At 34.4% G+C, this 22,875-nt stretch overlaps 1 protein-coding gene across 3 annotated transcripts in view; it reads left to right on the forward strand.

Annotated features, from left to right (window-relative positions):
• The window catches only part of Vps13b (vacuolar protein sorting 13 homolog B (yeast)), a 657,708-nt gene that overhangs the window by 467,522 nt on the left and 167,311 nt on the right, over window positions 1-22,875 (forward strand). For all 3 annotated transcript variants that reach the window (XM_005381857.2, XM_005381855.2, XM_005381856.1), the window contains exons 35-36: window positions 3,699-3,836; window positions 19,842-20,246. In XM_005381857.2, coding sequence (XP_005381914.1) covers window positions 3,699-3,836; window positions 19,842-20,246 — 543 coding nt within the window. The remainder of the gene's footprint in view (window positions 1-3,698; window positions 3,837-19,841; window positions 20,247-22,875) is intronic.

The following is a 22,875-nucleotide window of genomic DNA, read 5'->3' on the forward strand; positions in this document are numbered from 1 at the left end:
TACTAAACATAGTGTCCTGTTTCTCTGTTTTATTCCCTAAACATAGAAGGTCTGAAGGTCTTCTATATTAGTACATTAGATTCACTCTATTATTTTTATCAGCAGCATAGTATTCCATGTACTATCCATTCTTTATCCATTATTTATTTTACCATTTCTCCATAGATGGACACTTAGTTTTATATTTACCAGACTTTTAATATTTCAAATGATAGTACACTTCACTTCCCTGGACATTTATCTATGTATTCTTTAGTAGTTCTTTAAGGTAGAGTTTTATAGATGACTTTTCTGATCTGAAGGCCATAGACATGTAAAATTTTGGCAGTCAAGCTCAACCCTGCAAAAATCCTGTACTGCATGTATACACTCTTATCCACCATGCATGGAAGGACCCATTTCTCTTCTTCACCTCCCCACAAGATATTTACAATCTTTTTTATCTAATCTAATGAATGAAACTTGTTTCTCATTTTAATTTTTATATTCTAAGGAGTGAAGCTGAACAGATTTTTCCTGTTTTTCATAAAAGTAGTACTCTTCACAAAGACTAAACAGTTAAAAGTTAAAATGAAAAGTTTATAATGCTTCAAAATCTGGTATGATTTGGCCTGGTATGGCGGCACTTACCTGTAATCCCAGCGCTCTAGTAGGCTGAGGTAGAGGATTGCAAGTTTGAGGTCGGCTTAGGTTATGTAGCATGTTCAAGGCCAGTCTGAACCTGTCTCAAAAAACAAATGATAAGAATATCTATAATTACCTAGAGATAAACTGAGGAAATAAAAATTAGTATATTTTTACCATATTGATTTTAAAAAGTGTCCATGCAAAAAGCACCACAATATATTTGAAAAACAACTAGCATACAAAAGAGAAATATTTACTTCAATAAATCAGTGAAGAACCCAGTAGAAAAATGGTAAGCATTTCTACAGTGAGTATGTATGTACATATGTCTATGTGTACCTGATTTTTTACTTTGGAATAAATTCCTACAAGTTAATTGTGGGATCAAATGATACATACATTCAAAATCTGTTATGATTATAAAATTATGCTCCATAAAGGCCAACTATTGCATAAAACTAGACATCTAATCATAAACCCCCACCTCAGGCATTATCAATTCTTTAGTCTTAAGCTGTCTAACAGGTGAAAATCTCTATCTTAAAATATTTGTTTATTTTTGCTAAGACATAATAATATCTTAAATGTTTATATGTCATTTGCTTTTCTTCATGTATTGTTCATTAATTTTTTTATTAATTTCCTATTGTCTCTCCTAATTTTATGATGCGTATCCATATTGACTGTGTGAACTCTTCATATTGCTATCTTTTCTGTCACTGTCACATATGTTGCAATTTTGTCATTTTTGTTATTTGACTGTTTACTCAGGATATCCTTTGATAAAAGTTTTATGTGGTCATATACAATATGTCAATCTTACATTTTCTATTTTTGGTTTTTTGGGGTTTTTTGGTTTTTTTCCGGCACCGGGAATCAAACTCATGACCTTGCGCTTGCCAGGCAGCCACTGTGCCACTGAGCTAAATCCCCACGTTTTCTATATTTGGAGTTGTATTGTTGTTGATGTTTCATATGATAATATACTTATCTATAATATGTATTCCCCTACTACTTTAAATCCTTATCTAAATCCTTATCTCTAGAAAAGTATAGTAAATGGGTTGTATTTTTAAATGCCACAAGCGTAACAGTTTTTTTAATATCCATACAAGTGGGATACTCAATTCCTATTACTTGTTTTACTTATCCTATTTTACTTTGTCATTTTTAAATATTGTATTAATATTTCTACATCAGTATAATCATAAAAACCAAATGTGATGGCTCATGCCTGTAATCCCAGCACTCAGAAGGCTGAAACAGAAGAATCACTGTAAGTTCATGGCCAACCTGGGCTACATAATGAGTTTAAGGCCAGCCCATAATAAACTGTGAGACTCACTTTCAAAAAATACACATACGTATAAAATTCACACACACATACACACACACACACACATATATATATATATATAATTCATTTGTTCATTATTTTACATCATTTCTGTTCATTAATTGTTGTTTTCTGTTACATAATTTTTTCTTCCCAAAGTGAAAAATTATACATTTTTGATGATATTTAGTTAGGTGAGACTCTAAAAATAAATACTCAGGTCTTAGTCATTTACATGGCTTCTACACTAAGGATACCGTGTACCAGAAACAGTTTGCTATAACCCTTTCTCCAGACCTGACCATTGTATTTAAAAGAAAAACTAGTGTAGCAGGTCTACTATGCATATTTTCACTGCTTTAAATTCACTGATCATATAAAAAATGAAGAATGCACTAGCTGAGTGTTTGATCTTTACCACATAGATCTAACGTCACGATCAATTGCTTTTAGTATTTTCTTGAAATCATATAAAGGTTCATATGTGCCAAATTTCATAAGGATCACATGATAAGGTCAAGAAATACAAATTCCAAGGCAGAATTTATATGCCCAGTTCACATATGACAGTAATACTATATAACCATATGTTGAATATAATACACTGTATGTAAATGCTATTCTTGAAAGCAGTCCAATCAATAAAACCTAAAATAAATAACCCTTTAATAACACATTTCAAATAGACTGAAAATGGAATAGATGGGCTCTGTGGCAAGAATATCTCTATAAAATTGACATTCAAAGGCCATTAAAACACAGAGTAAAGCAATCATGAAATAATAAAAGAAAACTGAATATTTAGAAGTTTTTAAAAGCCTACTGTACTGTATGCCAAGATACAGCAGTCATTTTTATTTAAAGAGCTATTTCAATAAAAAAACTTATTTCCAAATATTGAAAAGCAAATTCGTTTTGCTAATACCACTAGCCAAATACAGTTTCTTAAAAATATATGTTAACCAGAAAAAGTAAAAAATACATAACAGTAAACAGAAAAGTGTCAAAAATGAAATGTCACATTTCAGTCAAGATTGGAACTAGATTGACTGAGTTTTATCATTAAAGAAGGTTATGGGAAAGCTACTGAAGGTAACTTCAAAAGCCTAGTAGTAAAAAGTGATTGTAATGTTGGTAAAACTCTGAAACAGATCAAATAACCCCTAAGTAGTCCTAATGCACTTCATCTTTGAACATGTGTGCCTTTTTCAAGCTGACAGCGTTGCCAGTTCTTTGTTTCCAACATCATTTCTTGAAATCCAGCTATTAAACTGTTAATACAGTCAGTAGCTCAGAGTATAGAAACTTTACCTTCAAAGATGATATGAGCTGAGATTTAAAATGTCTTTTTCTCTTTAGCCTAGTACTGGAAAACAAGGTTTTGTGACCCCCATCTTGTACAAACAGTTTGTCTTTTTCCATACAAGTACTTATATACAGTATGTGCACAAATAAATGAAACAGTGAAGGGTCTGTGCAGTTATTTAGCTATTTTTTTTCATTTGTTTATCAACTTAAATTTGTCCACTAAACTTTTTAAGGACTTACAATAAATGGATCAGATGCTGGCAAAAAAAGGAGGGAAGGGAAAAGGGAAAAAGAATCGAAATACGTTATGCATGTGTACCAATTCTCGACAATGAATGCAATTACTATGTACTGCAAAAAATCTAGACACTAAAATGAGATGTTAGTAATGTTACTGATGTTTTTAATTTTAATTTTGTCACTTCAGATCCTGGGAAGACGCTGCCTGAAGGCCTTGATTACAGCACTGTGTGGCTACAGACCGTGCCTGGAGAAATAGACAGTAAGAGTGGTATACCACCCTCCCTTGTGACACTACACATTAAAGACTTCCTTAATGGACCAGGTGATTATAGTCATTACATATAAAATCTGTTGGAAATTCTGACATTTTTTGCCAAAAATACATAGTTCACTTGCTTTCCTAAAATGTGCTGTCTTTGGACTGCCCATTCTAGAGATCAAAAGACAAATATAAATATGCTTTAAAATTATTCTACCCTGACAAAAAGTAATTAATTAAAGAATAGCTGACTTAAAGCTAAGATCCAGTATTTTATTTCTACCTTTTCTCTTAGGTGTGTTGTCTTAAGCAATTGATCTTATCCTCTGCGTCTCAGTTTCTTTACCAGGTTATGAAGAAAATAAAATGGGTAGAAGGATGGATGGATGGGACATATGACATAGCTAGATTAGGTAGTTAAGTACACTTATTTCAAATGTTTAAAAAAGTGAGATACAGTAAGCAATTAATTTGAGATACATAGCTACAGATATCAAATGTGCTTTACATAGTCATAAAAACCCAAGAAATGGGTACTAAAATTATCCTGTTTTATAAATAAAGACTCTAAGACTTTAAAAAGTGAAGGAAATTGCCTATGCTCCTAGTGGCAGAAAAACTATTGAGAAATCTAAGTCTTTGTATTTATAAAGACTAGACCTTAATATCTCTACTACACTACTTCTAGTATATTTTTCTTCTCTTTCTCCTCTTTTTCCCACTCTTTTTCTTATTCCTTTGTCTTGTTCCTTTTCTTCTATTATTATTCTCTTCAACATAATTTTAGGTATTAGCGAAAATTACTATATTTTAGTTTAGCTTCTGTTATATTTAACAGTATTTTAGAATGTGTTTGTCATCAAAGAGTTTGTTTTTTCATTTAGAATGTATAACAAATGATGTTATTTTGTCAACTCTGCAAAGCATAAATTTTGACCGGGAAAATACCCACGTGTGGACCCTATGGAGTGTATGTATTGTGGTGCATCAGTGCGCCTGTGCTGCATGACTGCGGATGGAGAGGGCCAGTCACAATGTGTGTGCTGAACACAGCCTGAAACTACCTGCATTTGCTCCTCTCTGGGGCTTGGTTCTTTGTATGCTTGTACCTCCAGTGCCAGTATGGAGAAGTGTTTCTATGGATGATAGATATCTGGACATGGTTTTAAAGAATGGAAAGAAAGTTAGAAACTGATGATGAAGGATAAGGGAGTCATTAAAGTGTTGGAAGAAACCTTTGTGTAAGGTAGTAGATAGCTTGGAAGAGAATAAGTCCTAGTACTTGAGTATTAAGTATGAAGTGTCGTCTTTCACTGAATTAAAACCACCATCAGTTTAGGAAAAGGCATGTCATGTACCACTAAGAAGAAACTTCTGCCACTGAAACTATGATACAGTACTTTCTTTTATTGTATCAGATGTACATTTCCTGATTTTAGAGTTATCTTATGTGAAAGACATAACATGTTGGAACAGATGAAATATTAGTTCGTAGAAGAGTGACAGAGAAATTTCATTTACCTCCTACTTCTCATTGAGCCTTGGCTTTCCTTTGTATTTAGTCAGTCTTTCACTGAGTTTGGCTGGGAAGCTGTCTGGCAGTTTCTGTTTGATGTTTTTATAAAAACGTTGGGGGGGCTGGGGATACAGCTCAGTGGCATAAGCGCCTGCCTGGCAAGCGCAAGGTCGTGAGTTCGATCCCCAGTACCGGGAAAAAAAAAAAAAAAAGGGTTGGGGATCTCTGCAAGGTGATGGTGGATTCGGCACAATATTCTCAAGGCAACCAGATAAATTGAATCATAAGAAAAACACCAATGAGTACATAAAAACTGTATATTAATTCTTCCAGCATTTGATATGACTGTATAATAGAAAGGTGATTTTTAAGATAATTATACTTTTATGTTTCTTAACACAAAACCTTAAAGTTTCTTAAGGTATTTTTCCAAATTGGGAATTAGGTATATAGCATTTCTGATTTCATGTCCATTCAACAATGGTGATGAATACTCAGAAATTCAGACATTTAAGTAATTGAATTAAAAGTTACTTTGCAGTAGTGCTGCTCAATCTTGAGGCTGCATTTGAAGCATCTCTGGAGAAAGTGTTAAAATGCAAATTGTGATTTAACAGTTCTGGAAGGTGGGGCTTGCATATCTGCATTTCAACAAATTCTTAGATGAAGTGAATATTATTTAGGGACTGTGCTATGCATATATGATTGCTTATCCAATTGCTTATATATGACTTTTTCAAGAGCATCAAGTGATAGTTTTTGAGGGGCCTACTCCAGAAATTTGGGATCAGGGGAAAACAGTTTTCAGAATGGTACTTTTATTGTGGGAAATTAAGCAGAATGTACATTATGACTAAAAGTACTTTTATTTTCTTTAAAATTAAGGGAAGGTTACTTTGAAAGTTATTTCAGCTCTGTGGGGCTTCCTCTAAAACACTATCTTAACAACCTTGAACTGCTCCTAAATTTACTATGTTAGATAAAAATTTCCTTACTGTGAACAGTTTGTCATTTCAAATAAGTTCATAGATAATTACCTTCTGTCATTATATTGTCAGACTGCCAGTCTATGTTAACTTGGAAATCAAAAAGCCATAGGGAATATTAACATTATTTAAATAGGAATAACAAGGCACATTAAAACAATTTTGACATATTGAATGTATTATCTATTTTATAGATATTTGGCAACTCATGAAAATTTTTTCAAATTTAACATAATAGGAATCTAAGGAAGGGTATTAATTTTATATTAATTTATGCTGAGAAGGGGTAAAACAAAGTTTATATTTTCTGGTACTCTTCACCTCCCTTGAAAAATAAGAAGCACTAGAAATAATAATTAAGGCATTACAAATAATACTTGTTTCTTACACAATGTTCTCATTAAGTATTATCATTAAGAAACTTCTTGCCATTAGTTTTTTAATCTGTATATACATCTATTCACGTATCATTGCCAAGGAATGCCTTACTGCTGCATATCCAAAGCAGTAAATTTTTTTCGTGCTATTGAATTTAGGTTACAGTGACAACAGTTGTGACCCTGAAATACAAGGTGATAGTGATTATAACTGCCTAATCTTAAATTTTCTTCAAAAAGGTAGGAATTTAAAAGCTCTTGAATCCAGCCTTTCAAAATTATTTTTAGGGATTATTTTCTGTGAACAAGGTGATACAAATTCTGCAATTTGTATTTGGAAAACCAGCTCAGAGTTCTTGAGTATGCGCTTATTTCCTCTCTTCACTTTGAATTACCTTAGGCAAATGGCTGGTCCTAAGTTCTACACCAAAAACTCCTTCAGCGCTCTCCCAGCCCCCACCTCCTTCCTTCAGAGGCAACGATTATACCCATTAGCAAGGTCAGTGGCTTGGAGAAACCTGGAAAACAGCAGCTACCAAAAACCCACTAGAATAATATCTCCAGCAGGTGATAGATTAGTTGGAACAAATTGGAACCATTGCAGTTCAGCAATCCTGGTTTCTTTCAAGCTGTTTTTAAAATGTCGTCATTTTAATACACAATCTAAGCCCTGCGGAACAGTCCACAGCAGGTTAATTTGAATCATATGATATGTCACTGCCCTCAGCTGACATGAGCTCTATTCCATGTGTGAAGCCATAATAAATCCATTCCCAACCGAGGAAAATTCCCCGTGAGAAGGTGAACTAATCCAGGCCTCACACTGGCATGCTAGCCCTCTGTAATTGAAAGCAGGGCCACCTGTTCCCAACACAGTTCGCCTACAGAGAAAAAATTAGTGTTAAATCAGATACTTCTTATATTGAAAAATCATTCTACTCTTGGAAATCCAAATTCAGCTGTAGTGTGTTTGGTATGACATCACACAGAAATGGAAGAATGTGCCCATTTGATCCCAGTTTAAAAGTTTTGTTAACCATAGGATTTCTTAACTTTGAAATGAGATTTTTTTTTTTTTTTTAAATTTAATGAGAGCTGACACGTGAGAAGAACTGGAAAGGGTGCAGATTTTTCTAATTAACTCAGGGTCATTTACAAAAACATTGGAACTCCCTGGTATTTTTTTCATTGTTCTTCTGCAGAAAAAGTTTTGAACCACACCTCACTGTATCCATAAAATGACATTTAAATAACAAAAAGAATAAAAGTGCCAAATCAAGACAAATTCTTGTCATTTCTGTTTTATTATGAATTAATGCTTAGCATGCATCTATTCATCATATGATTTAAATAACATGTTTGTATCAAACACAAAGTTATGAATGCAGTTTGACATTACCTTTGGTTCAGTATCCATACACCTATAGTTGAGACACATGATCACTGATGTCTTTTTTTAATCTCATCCTATTTAACTTGTTCATTATTTACCTATGTGGTTTTCAGTTTTTCTAATTTCATTTTAGCTTTGGATTGGTTTCATTTCTGGTTCTATTTGATTTCTGTTTTAAAAATCTGTGTGACTTAATTGGTTATAATCTTATTCTGAATACTGTTTTCTTTTGTGTTAACTTACTATTTTATATGTTACAATGATTTTAATGAGTGCTTAAAATTTCCTAAACATCCTAAATTATTGTATCTCCACAAACTTCTTTGATTTAAATGAAAATATATACTTAAGTGCTGTAAAATAGGAAGACTTCCCAGGTATCATAATATACCAAGTAGCTTTAACTTATAAAAATATAAAGTAGAAATTTTAAATTACTTTCCCCTAAATATTTGTGTGTTTTTAATATCTTTATTTTCTTGGTGAACTCTGCATTTGTGTTCTGTTCTTATTAAATTTATTACTCAGTGGGAATTAAAGATGACTGATTCAGGGAGACTAAGATTCCTGAAAAAGATGACCTAAAGAAAATGAAGACTAAATAAAATGATTTTTCCCCACTTCTACTGGGAATCGGAGCCAGAGAGCATTCAGCTGTGTCTCCAGCTTTTTTTTTTTTTTCATTTTCTGAGAGGGTCTTGCTAAATTGCCCAGAATGGCTTACCATCCTACTGCCTTAGACTCCCAAGTTACCGAGGTTACAGAGATCTGCCACTATGCCTGGATAATAATACAATTTTTAAAAGCAGTAAGATTCAAGGTGAAAGAAAAGATCTTCAGAAACTAACTCTAATGAATTAATTTCTCTTAATGTTTCCCAAGTATTTTGCTTTTTGCCCCTTCTCTTTCCAGAAATTAGGGTAAAGCCCATTGTCTCATCACTGGAGCCCTGCCACTAAGTTAATTCAATTTTATAGCCATATTATAACTATCTTCTACATTTAAGAAATAGAAATTAATTAATAAAACCATAAGAACCTTGATGTTTACATTTCCTGGGTTTTATGTCCAGTTTCCAGTGTCAGCATAATATTATTAGTTTATTTTCCCCTTGATTATCAAATAAAACCATAAACTTGATGTCAGGATGTCAAATAGGGAATGGACCGTGAATTTGAAATGCAGGAAAGCCTTTCATATTTCAACCTTAGTTTTTCAACTACAATTTCTATTTCAGGAAGAAATGAAAAAAAATGATGTGTAACAAACTGATTTTTAAAATAAACTTTATTTCATTCAGACAACAGTCTGATTTTAGTAACAAATTTCCCATCAATGCACCAATAAGGCATATCACTTACATTCCTGCACTGTAGAGTGAAGGGACTGAAGTCTTCTTTGAAAGTCTAGCTAAGGGTGGTACCCTCTGATGGGGCTGCACTTCTTTGCTGCTTGGATAATTAATTGGACCCAAAGATGCTCATCGTGGGATGGTGAGCCTATAAGGGGCCAGCACCAATTCACATTCTTTGAGTCAGTCGAGTGGCCATTAATTAATTTTTTAAAAAACTTCCTTCATGGAGCCTAATTTTGTGATAATTATTCTTCTACAGAAGAGAATGAAGTGGGTGGGGAATATCCTGCTGTGGTAGCAGCATGGAGTAGGCTAAGACAGAAGAGGAAAAAGAACCTTATCTGGCCTCCCTAACTGTTGCTTACCTGCAGCTCTATTTCCTTTAACTATCTAACCTTGTGTCTTCCCAAAGATGCAGTGCTGAGCTTCTGTTCTAATCTTTGAACAATAGCCTCAACCATCTTGTTTTGCGCTAACAAAGTCCAGATGCTTAGCTCTAGTTTTCACTTACGTCTAACTCCAAGACTATTTCTCTGCATACCTAGTAGATATGTTTCACTCTTTTAAACATGTTCACATTATTTTCCCTCCTCTTGCCTTTTATCACCTTTCCTTATTATAGTGTTCAAATGTCTTTAAAACAGTGAATCATAGCATTATTCCAGTCGTGTACTCTCACAATGGCGCTATCATTTTTGATTCTTCCTTCATTCTGTTTGAGGTATTTTTAGTTGTTTTTTTTTTCTGTAAAATAATCCTCCATCGTATTTACTACCTCCTTGGTGTAGGTGGAATCCCTGATTACTCCACACTTCGTTTACTAGTAGCCTTGACTTCAGATTCTTCCTTGACAACTAGTAATTCCTCAAAAAATGAGCTTTTCCTACCAATCTTACGAATCTTGGCCACCTATGTTCCTCTGTTAAGACAAACTTTCTGCAGCCCCTACTCTTAGTGCCCCTGTCCTCTATATTTTCTACATATATATTACTTTTTGGTTTAATCTGATTTAGGTTCATTTGGTTTTTTAAAGCAAGGCTTCTTTGTAAGAGGTTTTGTGTTGTTCCATAAGGATGTATATAATGTCCGAAGATTTCTCTTTTTGTGATATTAGCAAGCCATTGATGTTTAATACCTAAATTTATTGGAGATTGTAGACACTAATATCCTATTTTTAACATTCCTGTTTTCATGTGTTAGCTGCCAGTCTTCTGTGAAGAGAAGCATGTCCTCATCAAATATTTGGTTACTTAGTAGTAGTGTTCATCGACAAAGGCAGGATAAATGCTTCATTCTTTTCCTTACATTTTCAAAAATGAATTGGTTTTCTAGTGTATCTCAGTGATGGCCGGTTAATTGATACTGGTTGGTGTTATTGTAAGTTTATTATTTTTGTATGCTCAGATTGTCACATTATTGGGAGTGGAAGCCTGTATGGAAAAATAAAGCCTAAGATGGCTACACTTTGGTTCAGGCTAGTAGTGGGGACATTTCTGGTGAATATTAAGTTCAAGTCAGCAAGATTTCAGCACAAGTGCACTTTGTCAGTCTCAGTATAAATCACTGATATAACCAAGGTCTATGCTGGCCAAGGTAAATAACTTATAAAACCAAGGTTGATACTAGCACATATCCACTATTGTATAGATCCCTATATAGTATGTAGTTGGACTGCTGCAAAGGCAGGTGGATGGGCTAGAGGCTTGAGAAAAAAAAGGCACGTTCAGACTTTAACCTGATGTGTGTCTCTTCAGGCTGCCTGAATCTCAAATGAACCTCCTCAGCCTGAACAAGACAGAGCCTCTGTAAACTGGCTTCTCTATATTTTAAATCTTGTTGCTCCCTCAGTCTGGAATCCTTACTTCCTTTTTCTCCGCCCACCCTAGTTCTGAGCTGCCACTAGGTTTAGCCTGAGTCCCTTTCTTTCAGTGATCTTCTTTGATTTCCACTCACTGATCTCTTAAGTGCTCTCTCTTTTATAAGCAGCTTGGTAATATATTTTTGCTAAAGTTAACTCAAAACAACATTTGGCTTTTCCCAAAAGTTGTATCTATCTGTTGTCTTCAAGAATGAATGTATGCCAGTATTGACAAGAGCAAAACAAAGATAATAGGCACCAAAAAGCTGCAAAAATTATTAGAGCGTGGGAGTTATTTAGCCTTATATTGCTAGTACTTAGAAGAGACAAGTTCATTTAGAGGAATCCAGTTCATGCATTCAGTTTACAAAAACAGTGTAATTATTCTATAATCCTAACTTTATGATGAATTCAAGCAGTCAATGCTTGATCATGAAAATATGTGCTTGAATAATTTTGCTAGTAGTGATGATGTCCAGATCTAAGTGATAAGCACCATGAACTGCTACTGGCTAACACAGGTCCTTGACTCTGACCCTCTTCAGAGCACCTGGGACAGGACCCATTTGGACATGGTATGCCATCATTAATTAAAGCGTTCATATCTGCTTCCACTGAAGTCCTTACCTGTCATGCCATCAAAAACATACTGACCTCATTGTTTTGGGCAGCTTTCCAGTGTTCTAGCTCTCACACCCCTGAATACTCAGCCTCCACTGTCCACTGTCATCATGAGCACCTTTACTATTCAATTGTAGATTTGTTACACCCGTGTTTTGCATTTACCTCTAAGACGAGGAATAAAAGCACCCCTATTCTTGTGTCTGTACATAGCCACCCATGTATAACTGAATGTTTTCCTAGTAGGCCTTACTTGTCTTTTAAAAAAATGTGTTTTGCAAATAAAATTCCAAAGGAAGAATCACTTAACAAAGTTCTCTTTCACAAATGTTATGATTTGAGTGAAACAAGCCATATTGAACCCATCGGGTTTTTGGTAATAGATTTCATGATACATCATAAATGTAAGTAATATGATGACTAATGGGTCAAGTAAAGTTGGAACATTTTAAATGAGAAAATAGCTGGAATAGTTCTTAGGAAACTTTTGCAATTGATGTTTGGTCCCCCACAAGGTGTGCATTAACATAAACTTAGGGGAATCACCTCTGGGGCTTGAATTCCCTGTCTGATTTCATTATTGAAATATGATTCTTTTCCTTTCACTATTAAGTCACCTTTTAGGGTGATGGGAGCATAAAATAACTGTAATTTATTTATATTTGTCTAATCTCCTTTTAACTCAATAGTCATTCCATCATTTGGTTTCCTGGTAGCTATTCAGAAAGTTTTGAAGAGTAATTAGAATCTAATAATTGACAGACATGAGTTTATTTGGTCACTTAAAGATACAGAATACATTCCAGGGATGAAGAGAAATTAGATCTGGCAGAAAAGTAGATGACCCAGCTGGGAGAGTCTCTATTATTGAACATTCCTAAAATCTAAACTCTGAAAAATAATCCATTAATTAAACTTCAGTGAGGATTATGAAAAAAATTTAAAAGTCTTAAACACAAGACTTTGCTGGTAATTGGAATAAAACCCACATTAACAACATTAACAATGTATGCCTGGTGCTTTATCATCCATTTATGTTTCCAGTTATTGTAAAACATTACATAATTTCCACTATATCTCGGTTGAAAACAAAAAGATGTTTAGCCTTTTTTTAGTGTTTTTGTCTTAGTGATGAAGATACTCTATTTCATTAGTTTTTAAAAGTAGAAAAGACATTAAAAAGTGGCTTGCTTCATTTTTATTTTTTATGTTTAAAAATGCCAAAAATTTTTGTTGCATAATTTTTCCCTTTTCTAAAAATAATCTTCCTGTCATAGGACTGAAGATATTCACAGTGAAGACATGAATTTTCTACCAAACGCTGCCTGGCTAATTCATGATATGTAAATGTATTGACACTGGGTAATAAAAATATCAGTCCAAATCTGTTGAATTAGCAGGTGACAATGACTTTATGAGGATTTGGGTTGAGGGATTTACACATATTGGTGAACCTTACACAGCAACAAAGGGTGCTACTTAATGTATAGTGCTTCTCATTATGGTATGTGATTCTTGTTTCTTGGTGGACTTGGTAGTTGAGAAAGAAATACTTGGTATTATAGTATAGCTTCATTTCAGACTTGCTTTTCCTCCTCTCGGCCTATAGTGCTGTCCAACTTGCCCAAACTGCTTCCCCAGCAATTCTGTTTACACACATGGAACAAGATGTGTTTTGCAAGACAGTTCAGCACACTTCACTGTGGGACACCTGCTGTGGAAGATACTCCATGTAAACCGACATACAGCAAACATTTGAAAAAATGGATGACTTAATGTTTCAATAACAATATTGTTTCTTTGTTAAAAGTTAACAATTATCTTGGACTACATATAGCTCCACTAGATTTTCCGACTTCCTAAAAACTTTCATCAGTTGCTGCTCAGTCAAGGAGGGATTTTATTTGTAATCCTAAATTTAAGGTGCACCTTAGAGATTAGAGCAGTTTTGACAGGACCACACAAGAAAGAGTGACTGGTATGTCCAAATATGTAGCTTTTCCCTTCTAATCCACGGCTCTGAGAGTCAGGAAGAAGCCAGTACCACAAAAGGTTAACATTACAAAGGACAGTGCTAATTCATGAAACAAAGTAGATGTATAAGAAATTTACATAAATTTTCAGATGATTTGTTTCACATTCTGTAGTATTTACTCTTCTAAAGTTATTCAAGTTTAAAACCACACTTCCACTTTTGGGATAAACTACGGGAGATCCAACATAGTGCTACATATTATCCTGATGCTAAAATATGTTTAGAACTGGTTAATCAGTTATGTGAACTAGTGATCTAAAAGAGATTCCTGACTCTTACAAGATACAAGAAAGGCAATTATAATTTAAATTACATGTTTGCCGTCTTTATTTTGTGCTAATATCCTTGAATAAAATCGTAGGCCATCCCTTTAGGTTGCTTTGGGAAATACATCTTTCTGACTTCAGACTGTTCAGAAGTTATATTTTGTAAAATAAGAACAACAATATTACTGAAATAGATTTACAGCTGAAATTCATCAGTGTGTCTAGATTATTAGTACATATTTCTTTTTCTGAATTATCAGAATTTGAACTCTGCTGATAAAAAAGAAATATCTTTTAAAATTTATTGTGTAGTAGGACTGACTATAAATGTTCTACCTTATTGGAGGGTCTGTGGTGAGTGAAAAGTAACATGAAACCACAGTGAGACTCTTGAGGCAAACTTTATGAGAAAGGGAGACTGATTCAGTGCAAAGCTGGTTAACATTTGGGCCTAAAGTAGACTTCTACATTCAGGAGCTCTGGGCCCTTTTAGTAAGGCTTTAAGAAACACACAGGGGGGTAAAAAACGTTGGAATCAGAAAATCTGTACTGTCACCCACATAACACGCATTGAACTAAATTTTTAATTAACATATAGTAAAATTGTATAATAATTGGTATATCATTCTATGATTTTTCACATATGTCTATATTCATACAATACTCCTCACATTACCTTTTACACTACCATTCTCTTAACACTACCTGTTAGGGAGCATTTTTAATTCTGATGAAGTCCAATCTATAATTTTTAAATGAATTGTGCTTTTTTGGTATCATAAGAGCTACTTGTCTCCAGAATTTGAAAATTTCTCCCTTTTTCCTCCTAAAAGTACTTTATAGCTGTGTGTTTTAATATTTAAATCTATTACCATTTGAGTTAATTCTCATATAAGAAATGAAGCTGTGTTCAAGGTACTGTTCTTTTCTTTTTGCATATATATATCCAACACCATTTGTTGATAAACCTTACTTTTTCCATTTAACTGCCATTCCACTTTTTTCAAGAACTATTTGACAACATTTATTTGGACTCTATTTCTGAATTCCTTGTTCCTGATTCTGATATATATATATTCATTCCTTCTCAAAGACTATACTATCTTGATCATGGTAGCTTTATAGTAGGTCTTAAAATCAAGTAGTTTGATTCCTCTGCTGATATCTTTTTCAAAAGTCTTTTGGCTACTGTAGTTCTTTTCCTTTGCTATATAAATTTTAGACTCATTTTATCTGTATCTAATATACTGCTAGAATTTTTGTTGGAATTGTGTTAAAACTATAGATTAACTTAGGAAGAATTGTTATGTTGAATTTGCCAGTTCCTATATGTGTTATGTGTACAGTGTCTCTGTCCATTATTTTGTTTGTTATTTACTTAGCACTGGAGATTCAACCCCATGGAGTATGCTTGCTAAACGTAAGCTCTACCACTCAGCTTCTAGCATTTTGTAGTTTTGAGCATACAGATTCTGTATATTTTTATTAGAGTTACATTTAAGTATTCTCTTAATCAGATCTATTTAAATTCTTTTCTCTATTTTAAAATTTTTATTCCACCTGTACATTGTTAGTTTTTAGGAATTCCATTTATTTTTGTATGGTAGCCTTATATTCTAAAATTTTGTCAAAAGTAGCCTTTGAAATTCTAGGAGGTTTTCCAGAGATTTCCACTGGGTTTTCGATATGTACAATCATTTTATCTGCAAAAAGGCACTGTTTTATTTACTTACTTTCAATCTATGTGCCTTGAATATCTTTTTTCTTGTCTTATTTCACTGCCTGTGGTTTCCATTGTTATGCTGAATACAGGTCATGAGAATGGACATCCTTACCTTGTTCCTGATCTTAGAAATGTGTTCAGTCTTTTGTGATTCTGATTTTAGCTGTAGATTAGCTGTAGCTATTAATTTGTTACATTAGTTGATCTAACTCTTGCAATCCCAGGATAAACCTTGCTGGGTATTACTAGATTTTTTTAAATAAGAATTTTATGTTTCCCTGTTTGGTTTATGGTATTGGGGATCAAAGCTAGGAGTGCTCTACTATTGAACTTCATCCCCAGCCCCGTCTTTTTAAGTTTATTTATTTACTTAAGATAAGGTCTCACTAAATTGTCCAGGCAGAATTCAAACTAGAGATGCTCCTACGGCAGCTTCCCTAAATGCTGAGGTTACAGATTTGCACCACCCCCCATGCCCAGCTGACACTTTCCTTGAGGGATACAGGTGTGTTGTTTTCATATATTATCTTGGATTTTGATATCAGTAGTGATGGTCTCATTGAAAGAACTGCAAAAAAGTCGTTCTTCTGGCACACAAGACAATGAAAAAAAGAAGAAAAAAGGCAGAAAATTTCAATAGCCTCTAAGCATTAGAAGCTGCCCTTCACATTCTTTGAATTCAGAAATAGAGGTTTTTTTCCTTATATCCCTTTATCTGCACAGTGTACCCAGTAGGCTAGGGGCAAGAGAGAGGATATATGAGAAAGTCATTCGTATTTAGGTAGTATTTTGAATTCTGTTCTTCCTTGACCTGTTAACCTTCACTTTTGAAAATCGTCAAATAGCTATTCTGTATAGACTTTAAGACTGTATTCACTCCAGTAGGAGAGACAGAGTTTCTTCTTTCTTGGAACCCTGAATTTTTTTTTTAAAGAAAAAGAATAGGGAGCTAAAAAATGGAAGAACATATTGGACATTTTTGAGGTATATTAGGTGTTTTTGCCTTTGAAAGGAAAGATAAGCAAAGCAAAGGCAAATATTCCTAGGCCTTGTAACTTCTTTGATATTGTTTTCTCTTAGTGCATAACAAATACACTTAGAGCAACACAGATTGATTCTCTCACAGTCCTAAAATTCAGCAGTCTAGGTGGGTTCAGCTGGGTTTTCTGCTCAGGGGCTCTCATAAAGCCAAAATCAGTATGTCATCTGGATGAGGCCCTAATCTGGAGGCTCCTAGAAAGAATCTACTTCTAAACTCATTCCAGTTGATTATATAATCTAGTTCCTTATGGTTTGTAAGACTGACGTTCCCAGTTCCTTGTCACTTGCTATTCAAAGGTTGCCCAAAGGGTGCTGTAGGGACCTTCTCATTTGACCCTTACCATCCTCAAAGCATAAAGCCCTCTCCATTCTTCAAATCTCTGACTTCCCCTCTTGTCTTCTTTATATCCCCTTTAAAGGGCCCATATAATTAGGCCCGGAAGTTGGCCAAACATTCACCTAAAAAACTGATGAACCTAAAAGATCTATTTTTCCCTAAGTGCAAATTTGCATAGCATTTATAGGATGGTATATGTGAGAACTGCCAGCTCCTAGCTTGATGTGGACCCTCATCTCGTAGGTACCATTGTGGACTGAGGAACACATATGAAAACTTTGTAACTCTGGCTGCTTGCCTAACATGTTCTGAGACTCAGTCCTTGAGTCACTTCTGGGAAATCTTTCTTGACTGCTGTTAGTGAGTGAGGTGCCTCTCATCATCACTTCCAGAATGTATTGTGCATTTTGCTGTCATCAGAAATCTGGGTTTTGGGGGTGGTGGTTTGTAATTACCTGCTTATAGATCTGTCATAATTCACTGACCTCCTAAATAGTAGAGAGTTTCCAGTGTCTTAGTATTCTGAGTACCTGAACTACTATTTGGCCTGTTTTGGCTAAATTAATGTTTGATAATGTAACAAAGGGAAAAATGAGCAAATAAAAAAGCTAGATATTCCTTCTACTGAGCTCCCCCAAACTCAGCAAGTCAATCCATCCAAAAAAATCCATTAATTCCTCATGAAGCAATTAGTAGAGACCTTCTTTATTCCCTACATTCACTAAATAGCTGTATAATCCACCATGTGGCCTAAGTGAGAAATCTGACTTTTTGACTTCTCATTTTATTTCTTTCCCTAGTCCAAATCCACTGATTACAGTTTATGCATTTTGCTTCCAAAACACTGCATGAATACACTCCCTTTCTCTCAGGCATTCAAGCCACTGTGCATATACTCGGTATTTTCCTCTATCCCCTCACCTCTTGACAGGCACCTTGGTTGTTTTCATAGCTTTACTGTTGTGAATTGTGCTGCAGTAAACATAGGTAGGCACATACCTGTATCATATGCTGACTTTCATTATTTCAGGAATATACAGAGGAGTTGAATATTATTCAGCCGTAAAAAAGAATCAAATTATGTCACTTACAGGCAAATGGATGAAGTTGGAGGTCATGCTAAGAAAAATAAGACTTAGACAGTCAGATGTCACATTTTTATGTGAGGAATTCAGAAAAAATTTTTTAAAAGGGAGATGACATAAAAGTAGAAGACAGACTGTTAGAGAAGAGGAAGAGGATGGGTAAAAGGAAAGAACAGGGAGATGATGGAGGGGTAGAAATGATCAAAGTACTTATATGAATGTTTGAATATGCCAAAATAAAATCCACTATTCTGTGTAACTGATATGCACTACTAAAAATTCCTTTAAGATTTTTTTTCTGTTCAAAAAAAAAAATGAGACAAGAACATTTTTTAATTGTGTAAGGGTGACTGCAGTATCTGATCTTTTCTAGTAGACAACTTGCTCGAGCCAAGACTCTCCAAGTTTTGCTAGGCCTGATAGGACAGGTGGACAAGCAGGAAGGAGGGCACATTTGAAAAGGATGGTGCCAAAGTGAGCTTGGGTCTATAGGAAGAAATCCAGAGGTGTCAAAATCCAAGAAAGATGAGGAAAACCCTCCTTAGGAAAGTAGACACGGAACATTAACTTGACTCACTTAATAACTGCTATTCCCAGCTGCATTGGGATTATGTCTTCTGTTACATCCTCAGGCTCCAATGAAATGAACACTTGTTATGTTCAATAAAGTTCTAACATTCATTGTTAGATACATTTGTGAGACACAGTGCGCTGAACACTGGGTTATAAAGATGTATGACGTTCTCTGCCCTCATGATTTTTGTAGTCTAAAGTCTTACTGATAATACAAACCAAAAAAGAAGATAATTGAAGGTCAAACAAAAAGGTAAAATAAAAATAATAAGACAAGTTTTATTTAATGTCAGACAACTAAATGACAAGGACAACATCTGATATCTGAGATATGTTAGTGGACTGTAGATTTTAAGAATCTCTATGTACTATATTGAATGAAGTATTTCAACTTCTGTCAATGCAGACGGTAGGGGAAAGTATTGGAAATTTTCTGGTTTGTAGCTGGTCAAAAGGAAAAACAAAATATTTTCCACAAAACTCAATTAGAGAATGGTAAGAGAGGCTGCTTCAGTAAGTTACTTGGACCAGTGTTGATTGACACCAGTATTTTGTATCAAATATTGTTCTGGGTAGTAAGGGAATTTGCTTTTCCTTGGGAAAAAGTGTGTTGGTTTCAGATAAGCAACAAGTTAAAAAGCTTGTTTCCTTTTGCCCTGGGATATGGAGGCTGAAGTGGAAATAAATGGTCTTGATGTCTATATGTGGCCCTTGCTGTGTCAGGAAATCACAATAATTGGCCAAGAATATAAGTAGTTAAGTAGTCCAAGAATAATGTTCCTTCAAGTAACTTCATTGAAAGAATAGTTAACTGAGTGGTGAAAGAAATACAACATTCTGGAATCCTAATGAGTATTTAGTGAGAGCTTTGCTAATTTCTTTTATCTTTTTTCACTTCTGTAGCGGACATCAGCTTGGATATATCAAAGCCTTTGAAAATGAACCTGAGTTTTACCAAACTGGATCAGATAAACCACTTTTTAAAAAAGATTAAAAATGCTCACAGCTTTGCACATCACAAGGAAACTTCAACCCTGTCGTACACTGTGCTGAGTAAAGATGAGCCTCCAGTCTCCAGTTTTCATGGAAAGTTGTCTAAACCTAAAGTTCATGGTGATGGAGTGCATAAGATTTCATTTCAAGAAAGCACATGGAGAACCATTTCCTACTTTCAAAAAATTTCTGTCCATACAACTCAGATTGTGGTCTCCATGGAACCTGTTCCTCATCCTAACAAACCATGTCTGTTAGCATCACTATCAAACCTGAACGGAAGCCTTAGTGTCAAAGCAGCACAAAAAGTACCTGGTAAGTCACAAAAATAGAGAAGGAGGTATGGAGGTAGGAAGGGGAGAGAGAGAAGAGAGAGCAAGCAATATGATTTGCTAACATCTGAAAAATGTATCATTTTGAAGATTTATGTAGAAGTTAAAAGTTTTAAAGGCCATTAGCAGTGGAAACGTTTCTGGTTTGTGGTCTTATTGCAGAAATAGTTTTATAACAATTCCTTTGAGCCTAGATGTTTTAATGCCCTAAAGTAAACTGTTTTCATCTACCTCTTGAGGTGTGTTCCTACAGCTATCTTTAAAACTGTTAATTCCTAATTTCTTTTCACCGAAAATAGCTGTGGTAGAACAAGAGTGTCAAGTTTTGTGAACTGTTAGAATGGTGGTTCTTACAATGTGACCTCAGGACCAGCAACATTAGCATCACCTGGTCCCTGGTTGCGAATGCAGATTCTCACACTCCATCCTGACCATGCAGCCTAGCACTCAACTTCAGTACACACCACAGGTGCTTCTAATGTACTGCAGTAATCCACTGGTAACAATTTAGTTTAAAAAAAAAAAAAAGATTGCTGTGGTTGCAGATATGCTACACAAGTAGAAGCCAAGGTTCAACTTTTAAGAATGCCTCTGAGGCATTTTCTCAGGTAGCAGCACCTGGCAAGGAAAGGCTGTGCTTCTGTGCCTGGCCCAGCAGAGGCCCGGATCCTGCAAACTGAAAGTCACTGATGGGTGGAGAGGTGAGAGGTTAACTGGCAGTGACATCTACATTTTTCTCTTCTGTTACCATGACTAAGTTGTTATGTGCTTTTCATGCTGAATCAAAAAGGATGGGCAGAAGGAATGTGAGGAGGGGAAGAGAAAAGGCAACACACAGGTGGGAAATCATAGTTTTCAATCACAGAAAGTGCTACTGTGAAAGATTAGGGCACAATGCCAGAAAATTTACTCTGAAAATAAAAATAGCAAGAAGAACTATCTGTTTTTCCACTTTAATTTGTAGGGAGAAAACTTGGGGCTATGGGATGGTCCAGAGGTAAAACATGCTCTTAAACTATGTGCAACCTAGTTGCTTACAAAAAATAATTATGTGGCAGCTGGAGACTAACCTTAACTTAGTTCCACAGATCTACTTGGGCACAGTAGTTTAAGAGATAAAGAAAGTTTTACTGTTAAAATGTATGAATTTTAAGCCAAAACATGAATGATTTATTTCTTTCTCACCAGAAATATTTGTGACCAAGCCAGCTAAAAGCAAGCTCTGTATTTTTTATTATCTTTAAAGTTAGAAATGGAAAATGTAAGTTTCATGGGACATGAAAGACTATTAAACACTGGATGCTAAGATGTCCAATTTATCTACAAATAAATAGCAGCCCAGAGAACACTGGACTGGTTCCCACGCCTTTATAGTTGTACCTTACTCATAGCAAGGAAGGGTTAGGACTGTGGAGAACTTAAACATACTGTGTTCAATTCTAAATCCTTCTCTTTCTTTTTTAAAAATCCTTATTGCTTTTAAATTCATTTGCTCTTATATTTTATCCACTAAAATGGTGTCTAGCCTTAGTAAACATTTGTCTCTAAAATATAATTAAAATCTTCTCACTAGCAATATACATTAAAAGACTCAGCCTATTTTGAACTTGTTGTCTTCCTCTTATCAAAAAAACTACATATCTCTTTTCCTTTTACAGTTAGTTCTTAAATATGATTAAACCTCGAAGTAGAAATTACACCTTTTTCTAAGGCATACTTTATAAATCTCTACTGGTAGTGTCCAGGAAACATTCTAAAATAGTTATTTGTATCAAATTAAATCCAAATTGAAGTTAGACATTTAATAGGAAAAATTTTATTTTGAGACCATAAAAAACATCAAAATCTATTTTCCACATTTTAACTTTGTATGATATAGTATGCTCAAACAAACAGATAACAAAGTTAGCAAAATAATCCATTTTAATTAACTGAAAAAAGATTGCATCAAGTTCTAGTTATAGCTAAAAGATGATTTCTAGGAAATGCTTAATTCAAAGATTATTTCATTTTTTAAAAAAGTTAATTTTAATTGCATTTTAAAAATAATTTTAACTTTGAATTTTATCATGGTGTTAAATATCTTGAACTATCATTCTTTGTAGTTTATATTAAATATATACAAATATATATTTTTTTCCAAGGTAGAGTTTTGATAAATATTTAGTATCCATCACCAAAGTGCATGTACAGCCAAGCGTGGTGGCACATGCCTGTAATCCCATCACTTAGGAGGCTGAGGCAAAAAGATCGATGTGAGTTTAAGCCCAGTCTGGGTTACATTGTAAGTTCAAGGCAAGCCTGAAGTACATAGCGAGATCCTGTCTCAAAACTCAAAACAAAAAGAAAACTTATCAAAGTACTTGTACACATACACATACACACAACGCACAGACACAAGTAGTCGTTATTCCTTTTGTAGTTTTCAGGTGACATCGTTCTGCATTACAAAATTTTTATACGTATATCTTTGAACTCGAAGGGTTAATGTCAGATTTTTATATTTTGAATCTAATACAGAAATACTTAACTCTGTCTTTGATTTTCCAGTTTATATAACTATTTTGACCATCTGTGGCAGCTGTGCTTTTCAAATTATTTGCTGAACCAAA

Source organism: Chinchilla lanigera, unplaced genomic scaffold, assembly GCF_000276665.1.
Source record: "Chinchilla lanigera isolate Chin_1 unplaced genomic scaffold, ChiLan1.0 scaffold00016, whole genome shotgun sequence".
NCBI classification, from domain to species: domain Eukaryota; kingdom Metazoa; phylum Chordata; class Mammalia; order Rodentia; family Chinchillidae; genus Chinchilla; species Chinchilla lanigera.